This window comes from Salvia splendens, chromosome 16 (assembly GCF_004379255.2).
Source record: "Salvia splendens isolate huo1 chromosome 16, SspV2, whole genome shotgun sequence".
NCBI classification, from domain to species: Eukaryota; Viridiplantae; Streptophyta; class Magnoliopsida; order Lamiales; family Lamiaceae; genus Salvia; species Salvia splendens.
The window spans coordinates 9,748,088-9,756,455 of NC_056047.1; the positions used below are offsets into that span (position 1 = coordinate 9,748,088).

Consider the following 8,368-nt stretch of genomic DNA (forward strand, 5'->3'; position numbering starts at 1 on the left):
TGAACATATTTTTCTGGGACGAAGGGAGTATGATTTTATGACCAAATAAAGACCTTGTGCCAATCACATATTGATGCTCACATGCCAAGTGATGCAATGATTGAATAATTTTGCATTTCTTGAATTGAAGTCAGCCTGAAATCTGATTCAGAATTCTTAAACATGGATTAACTTCACTTTCAATATACAAACATGTCAATGTATAAAGTTAATTCAGAAAAGTGGACCACACTTGAAATCTCACACACACAAGATAAAGAACATCAGTTAGATTTAAAATAAACCTCGAATCTATTATAAACTCCATTCCATATCGATAGTGACTAAGCCATAAATAAGCAATTTTACTCTTATTATCCATAAATATTAGATTTGAAACTAAATAAAGCAATGAATCTTGCTAAACAAGATTTTTAGTACTAATATTTTTATCGCAAGTTTTGAAAGAAACACTTATTCAAGGAGGGATAGATTACAAATTTCAAATACGGCAAGACCTTAATTTCATAAACTATTGCACCACTATTCCAACGCGCACACAACAAATATAAACATGTGCTCTTGCCATAAAGCAACTACTCTACATGCATCACATTAAAAGAGATGAGTATTCTACTTCCATCTCTCTTTTGCACTCCCTATAAATTGAGATGCAAACCAAATCTTTCCTCAACACATCTCCCACCACACTTGAAACACTAAACACACACACACACACACACACACACACCAAAAATGAAGAGCAAAGTAGGGTGTGTGGCCATATTTGTGGCAATAGTGGTGGTCCTTGCAATTGGTGAAGTTGAGGTAGCAAGGGCTGCAGTGACGTGCAACCCACTGCAGCTGACCCCCTGCGCGGTGGCGATCACAACGGCCGGCAGCCCTTCCACTGTTTGCTGCACCAAGATAAAGGAGCAGAGCCCATGCCTCTGCCAGTATATGAAGAACCCTAATCTGCAGAAGTTCATCAACTCACCTGGTGCGAAGAAGGTGGCCACCTCTTGTGGGACTCCTTTTCCAAAATGCTAATTTCTCTATATGCATCTCATATGTTTTGAATTTTAAGTTGTGTTTGAGTGTCCTAATGTAATGCACGACTCTGTTGTTTAATTAAATAGTATCTACTCCGTATGAGTATTTAAATGCTTGTAAACTTGCTTATGTTTAATGAAAATGTGTCAGTGTTACTGTGCTTCCAGTTTTGTTCTTTTACAACATTGCTTTTGGTTTTATTTTAGCAGATCAATTTCTTAACAGTTTGACAAGGTTGGAAACGGTATATTTGGACTTGATGTTTAATAAAAGAAATGAGAAGGAAAATTACCAACATCCAACTTTGTTTACCAGCAAATTACAGAGTATGAACTTTATCTGCATTGAAATGATGAAGCCATGAGATGAAGACATGATTTGTCAATGCCATAAATTATAAGAATGTTAGAGGATAAACTATAGGAAGAGGAGGAGTAACTCTATATATTTATAATTCCAATATCAGCTTCAAAAATCTTTAATCAATTTGGAATTCCAATATTTGGTAAATATGTAAATCTCAACTTCAAATTTGAAAAAGAAATTAGAGGGAATGAATTTGCAACAAAACGAGAAATTGAGACATTCTTCGAATTTAAAATGCCTTAAAGATCTAAATCTAAATTGCAATTTGCGCAGCTCAATTATAGGAGATCAAAAGTAACAAAAATAAAATAAAATTCTACAACAGATATTTATATACTGCACTTAAGTTAGCACATTACAGTGCAGACATCTTTGTATCATTTCAGACATGACAAACAGTACTTAAAACCTTTGTTTAACAATCAAAGATTACGCTGTCTCATTCACCGGTCTTCATCTGATGCTGATTCTCGGCAAAATGTGAGGGGGTTAATCCGACTCCTTCATTTTGATGCTTTTCCCATCCACCAGTATCAGCCTTGGTGTGCATCCAATAGTAAAAAGTGGTTGCCGTCACTGCTAACAATGTTAAGGCAGCACCTGCAGCAAACACACCCTTACGAAGAGTGGCACAAGATAAGTGCTCTACGTGAAAAATTGCTCGATATTTCGTGTGGTAAGCATTCCGAGCTGATCCTGCCAGCAAGCATGCCTCCGCAGCTAGAAAGATGACCCTGTTGTTTTCCCCATTTTAATCCAAATAGAATAGAAGATTTACGAGTAAATCTAATTGTATGAATCCCACAAATATAAGAATACAAATACCTCGTGTATGCATTAATGTGTATTATGGTTAGCCAGTCCATATGAATAATATTACAGAAAAAGGGCATAAGAAATTTTTTGTAAGAAGCTTCACATCATTGAAGTTTTTACTTACTTTACATTGGGGAGGGGAGAAAGAGTAATTTGAATCCTACACCCTTTACAAAAGAGAGGACACATATATTCTAGAGAACAATTAGAAGCAGGGGGTTCTAGAAATGAGACAAGTATGTTCACCAATTATTGTCATGTCGGTGACTATGTTTGCTAGAGTAATGGGTGGGTACTGATTTCATTGCTTCTTATTATGTCAATTAAATGATAGGTAGTGTACAAAACATAGCTCCATGAGTAGGACTCTCCGCTCTTACTTGGTTTTCATATATGCAAAGGGGTAGTTCTCGTAGCCAGTCTCAACTCCTACTTGGCTTGTTGTTGTTGACATTTCATAAATTTCATGCCATGTGAACTTCCAAAGTTTCTTGTTTTTAGGTTAGATAAACTGGTGAAGGTACTTGCTTGTTCCCCATCTAGGTAATCTCTAATTTCTTATTTTACAATAGTTCACTCCTACAACTATATGATCAATAGTTACTATCGCAATTTGAGCACAGTAATGAGATACTATACTAAAAGAAAGCCTTTACTCATGCAATGATCAAGTAATTATGCTCTAAGCATTTAACCAAGAGATCGAGACAATTAAGAAAATATACAAATCTAGCCACTCTTAATAAGTTCAAAGAAAATCCTAATTTCAATACTCGGAATCAAATTGCAATGCAGTATTCAGTTAGTTTCTAAAAGGTAGATTAAAGCTAAGAATTTCACACTTTTGTGCCGAAACCTGGAAGCATGAATTAGGAAAGCCAAGTGATGTTAAATGAAAATAGGGAATGTATCGAGTAAGAATGATAGATGAGAGTGAGACCATGGTTGCAGTTGGATAGTACATGAAGGTGAACTTAAATCCATAAGTAGGAAATCTGTTGGTTGAAGGTTTGGATTGCGTAAATTTCTTGACGTATTTAAATTCCACACTTTACTTCAAGTCAGGGTACATAATCAAAAGTCAGGGATACTTGAAGATGCAAATAATGGATCATTGAAATTTACAGGGTCCTTGTGCAAGACTGCAACTCATCGCCCAGATTTTACACAGAACAGATGGTGATATACACTCAGTTGAGTTGATAGTAGAGAATTGTGGCAAAACTAAGTCCAAAACACCGGATAATAACTTCAATTTCTGTTAGCAGTAAGCTATATACTCCCTTTCTAGCCCTATTAATAGGAAATCACGGATTCACAATAAATATATTCCTGTAGTTGAAAGGAACTTATAACCATCAAACTAACACTGACAAAAAGAAGCAACAATCTCAGGCGCTAAATAAAATAAATGCCAATTTTGCTACAATTAGAACACACAACAGAACTCTATCAAAATTACCACCAAATTCAAATTCATTAACTCAATCACAACAGAATCCACCACGTGTATAGGACCTACAACACACAGAGAAGCACATCTGCAGAAGTGGTAGAAATGGTAAATAAGGTAGCTGCAGAAGGAGCAGGAAGTAAACTCACCATGAGAGAACAAAGAAGACGACCGCGCGAGTAGTAGAGCGGCGGCCGCCCATCATCCCTCTCCCGAAGCAGAAACACTTGGTAACGCCGTGAATCAACGCCTGCGCAATCAGCAGCAGTCCAAACGCCGCCAGCCCGTACACCGTCGATGCGTCGGTGTCGTACGCGCAGTAGGTTCTCTCGTCGTACTCATCTGGCTTCACCGTCGCCTTCACAAGCACAAAAAAAAATTCGAAATCAAATCAACCGCCGCTAAAAAAAATAAATTAAATTAAAATTAAAAAGGAATAACACAGAAATGGATAAATAGAGCACCGTGCTACGGCGTCGTTCGGCGCCGACGGCGAGCACGAAGGCAATGAGGTGCAGAGAGATGGCGATGGCGAGAATGGGAACTGAAATCCCCATTTTTTTCAGCTACTTCTTACTGTGTATTTCCAGTATTAGTTGGTGTGAGAATGTTCCAGCTGTGTGAACTCAACTTTTAACTGATTGCTTGAGTCACAAAAGCAAGTATAGGAATTTATGGCTTTACTCCGCTTTAATACCATGGAAATGGAAAAGAGAATATAGAAAAAAAAATTGACACCTGCTTTAAAATTAAATAAATAAAGCATACGTGTTATTGCGATATTTGAGTATCACATTATTTAGTGCATGGTGATAAATCAAAAATGAAATAAGGTCGCTTCTTTTAATTCTGGATATAAAAAAATGATTAAGCATTCTGATCAGAATGATTGGATTGCAATTAGTGGGATGATGATATATTTACTAGCAGTATTATTCAGTGTCTTAAAACAAATTTCAACACACTTTTTCCCAACACATTCCCAAAATCTCTATCAGACATTCCCCCAACTTTCGCTGGTAAGAGTTGCGTCAAATAGCATAAAGATGGAAGAATATTATAAATAAAGAACATCTTTTGATATTGGACATATTTTTTAGTACTACTAATATTTTAATAAATAAAAATTTAATTTTAAACAAATAAAAAGAAAGAGGAAGCTCTAAATAGTCACACTAATTGTGCTTGCTGGCCATCTGTCTGATTCTGTTTTCAATTTCACTATATACGAAATATTCATATTTTGCTGAAAACGAAAAGGAAATGAGAATATTACTTACTATCTTAAATTTCCAATATTGAAAGCTATAATAAACTAAACACCACTTTCTATATATGTCAAATATACATAACATGAAATTATCTACCAAAATCCTCATGTAAATAACTCCATCCTACAGTTGATCATCAGCACACCAAAATACCCTGCTCTGTCTTCTTAACATTATCAACTACACCCTTGTCTTTCTTTTTTCTATTTTTATCACTTTCTTTAAATATTCATCTCATACATTATTATAACAGAGCAAAACAACCTAAGGTTAAATGGGCAGCATAGTTATTATCTGCGGCAGAAGAAGGAGAAATCAGGGTGATTCACTCGGAGCAAGTTTAGCCAGTTATCCGCAGCTTGCAGCAGAGAATTTTCCAGCTGCCGCTGATGCCCTGTCAGCGGAGTCCACAGCGATGCTTTGTATTTATATGAAGCCAGCCCGAATACCGGAAGTGAAACTTGAGGGTCATCATCGCTCCCATTAGGGTATGTCACAACTGGGGGATGCACAACTTCACTTCCTGTGACAAGCAAAAAAGTGAGTCGGGCTCAAAAACTGAAATCATTAGATATGGCTGTGAGCCTGTGACTGGTTTAGCTACCTGTCATGGGTGTGTGAAGAGAATGGAAGGTCAAGAAGCAAGCATCCAGATCTCTGAGAGTTGGACCTGTAGGTATTCTGTAAATCGGGTACCTACAGTAACAATACTCACCATCAGAGAAACAAAAAAATAAGCAGAGTCAAGAAGTAACGACGTATTGTCTAGAAAAGATACCAGGCAACTGAAATCCAGCTTGATGGAAGTAAATCACAGCTCCTCAACGTTTTTAGTTCAGGGCAATGGAGAGCAAGATCAGATATCTGTGAAAAATGAATTGTTAAGTCCTCTCTCAGTGAATTGTTTACCAAAACAAAGCTCTTGACACGATATGACAAAAAATATTCATGATTAAATAGACATGGGACCTTGTTTGCCAAAGGCTCCCTAGAATATGGGGGGTCACGTTCGAGATACTCAAACAACAAGCATCCCTGAGAGCTTCCAGTTTCACCTTCGTCACTAGAGAAACCTTCTTGAAATGCCATTTGATCTACTGTGAGAGGACTGTTACTGCTCTGGAGGTAACTTGGTTGCTCTCTAGAATAGTTCAAGCCACCCCTCTCCTGTTCACTATCACTGCTTCCATCACTACTAGAATCCCTAAAATATTCACCATCACCATCTTCACCAGATCTCCTAAAAATAAACAAAAATCAGACTTGGAAGAACATAGCTACAAATAGAATAAAAATAGTACCTAATGAATTTATACAGTTAAGACATTGAGTACGAAGAAAAATTCCCTACATGGCTAAAACCCAGACAGAAAGATGATAACATTGATATCAACTTAGTCACAAACACAACAGTTTTTCATCTATCTTCATTCTTCAGCATATAAAACAATATGGTAGTGCTTGAGTTTCCAAGCAAACACTTTAGATATATAATTTTGTGTGTGCATTCACAATTTTGAGCATTTACCCAACGATCCTTTCAAGGTTAAACAGGCTAATAAATGCATCCATTTCAAAGGAAACAGGTATGGCAGAGAGGTCCGTGTTCTTCAATTATTGGAGACGTTGACATCTCACTATAAGAAAATCACTACACTAAGGACATACCAACACCAAGACATTAATAGAGAATGAGCACAGAGCAGACCAAATTGTTGCAAAAAATAGCAAGGAGTCTGATTTGATAAGAGCTTTTGGTAACTGACAGAAGTGCATCTCCCAATCGTGAAGATAGTGCATAACACTCAATGGGAAATCCCCAAAGTTGAAATTTTTCCATGATGAAACCAATTAAAATACATCCATTACATGAAGTAATAACAATGCCCTCCAAGTTACCTTACATAAAATACATTATAAGCCAAAAGACAGATACCTCAATTTCGCTGTGCTCTTTGAAAGGTCAGCGTACAATTGAATGCCCGATAGGTAGGGCACATAATACTGAACAACGCCATCACAATCATTCAGTATCAAAGGCACTCCCACACCATATGCACTCCATTCTTTAAACGACTCCCACAGATCACTTAGCACAAAGAAGGGCTGAGATTCTGCATTACTTGTTCTCCAACTCCTCACTTTCATCTGTTACATTTGACAAAATATTTAAATAAGGAAAAAAAACAAAACTTTTTTGTAAAAGCTCAATCTTTTGTAGAATTTCCAACAGTGTGATAGCAGAAAGAGTAACCAACACAAGTAAAGGAACTAAGTATATCTTCGAGATACAAACTACGCTGTATTCTATGCTCAATCAATAACAATATTATAGACTGCAGTCTGTAATTCTGCATCCTAAGTATAATATCTTTGCTACCAAATGCAGGAATAAAAAAGGAAAGTATGTATTTATAATGATTTCGCATATGAAAGCATAGCACCATGAAAAAATTAAAACTGCATATTGCCGACCTAGCACAACATTGAATTGACAACTTAAAAATCGTCAATCACAATCCTCAAAGAAAACTCAAACCTTCATCTTTGCAAGTATTATTCGGGCAAGTGAAATCAGCCTCCCCCAACCATAAAGTAAAATATTATTCATCATCGGCAGGTAAAATACCAAAATAGCACTAAACTCAAAATTTGCTCAAATCGGCTAAATTAGTAGTAAATAATAACTCCACGACATATAGAGAACAACAAGTTAGGGTTTCTCCCAATTCAATCAAACCCATAGGTCTAGAAGAGGCAAACCTTGGGTAAATACTGCGCCGGTAAAGATGGCGTGACAGATTCCAAGAACCTCTCCAGATTGCACAAAGGAGAGAGCTCCGACGCCGGAATATCTTCATCCGACTTCTCCGGCAGCGGCTCATCTGGTTGACTCTTTGAACGGCTAGGCGTGACATCACTCTGAGCCCTCCGCAAATCTTGACTCAGTCGAGCCTTCGCCAGGCTGTAAAACCGATCTTCGCCGTTTCTACTCCTATTGAACTGCAAGCCTGGCCCCAACATATTTCCGAACCAAAACTAAAATAAGACCAAAAACCCTAATTTATCGAAACGCAATTATCTGCGTTTATCAAAAAGGAGGTCACAGCTCTATCCACGGAAAAACCTTTTCCTTTTCCTTTTCCTTTTCCTGCGATATATATCCGTCGATTTTATGGAAATTTCCGAGTTTTATCTTGATAAAAGGCGGATGAGTCAATGTCGCCGATCAAATCCCGCTATTAACGTCGACGAAATGCTGAGATGCCAACTGAGATCAAAATTGCTACGCAGAATGTATGTAAATGGGGGTGTAGGTTTAGAGAGAGAAAGAGATGGGAGGAAAATGGATGGGTATAAGAAGAAAGGAGGAGGAGAAGAAACGCTTAAATTAAAATAATCGATTAATTTATGAGATAATTATTTGAAA

The 8,368-nt window shown here is 37.1% G+C and overlaps 2 protein-coding genes across 3 annotated transcripts; both read right to left on the minus strand.

Moving 5' to 3' along the window:
• Window positions 1-1,646: 1,646 nt before the first annotated feature.
• LOC121772348 lies at window positions 1,647-4,344 on the minus strand. The gene is made up of 3 exons (XM_042169411.1): window positions 4,132-4,344; window positions 3,817-4,025; window positions 1,647-2,132 (listed from the first exon to the last, which is right to left on the minus strand). Exons 1-3 carry the CDS (start codon window positions 4,222-4,224, stop codon window positions 1,838-1,840), a joined length of 597 nt encoding a protein of 198 aa, XP_042025345.1. The 5' UTR covers window positions 4,225-4,344; the 3' UTR covers window positions 1,647-1,837.
• A 634-nt stretch (window positions 4,345-4,978) lies between these two features.
• On the minus strand, window positions 4,979-8,368 carry LOC121770084. 2 transcript variants are annotated; one of them, XM_042166889.1, is made up of 6 exons: window positions 7,702-8,368; window positions 6,875-7,086; window positions 5,908-6,175; window positions 5,717-5,802; window positions 5,543-5,634; window positions 4,979-5,461 (listed from the first exon to the last, which is right to left on the minus strand). In XM_042166889.1, exons 1-6 carry the CDS (start codon window positions 7,960-7,962, stop codon window positions 5,229-5,231), a joined length of 1,152 nt encoding a protein of 383 aa, XP_042022823.1. In that variant the 5' UTR covers window positions 7,963-8,368; the 3' UTR covers window positions 4,979-5,228. The 2 variants fall into 2 exon arrangements, with proteins under 2 accessions (XP_042022823.1, XP_042022821.1); XM_042166887.1 differs by having other exon boundaries at window positions 5,908-6,178; window positions 7,702-8,364.

Bases quoted from the DNA above. Each gene is read 5' to 3' on its own strand.
- LOC121770084 (XM_042166887.1), bottom strand. From the start codon at position 7,962: ATGTTGGGGCCAGGCTTGCAGTTCAATAGGAGTAGAAACGGCGAAGAT. The intron at 7,087-7,701 runs GTTTGCCTCTTC...CAAATGTAACAG, and splicing joins CGGCGCAGTATTTACCCAAG to ATGAAAGTGAGGAGTTGGAG. The intron at 5,803-5,907 runs GTCCCATGTCTA...CATTTTTCACAG, and splicing joins GGGAGCCTTTGGCAAACAAG to ATATCTGATCTTGCTCTCCA.
- LOC121772348 (XM_042169411.1), bottom strand. From the start codon at position 4,224: ATGGGGATTTCAGTTCCCATTCTCGCCATCGCCATCTCTCTGCACCTC. The intron at 4,026-4,131 runs GTGCTCTATTTA...GTGCTTGTGAAG, and splicing joins CCGAACGACGCCGTAGCACG to GCGACGGTGAAGCCAGATGA. The intron at 2,133-3,816 runs GTGAGTTTACTT...GGAAAACAACAG, and splicing joins GTCTTCTTTGTTCTCTCATG to GGTCATCTTTCTAGCTGCGG.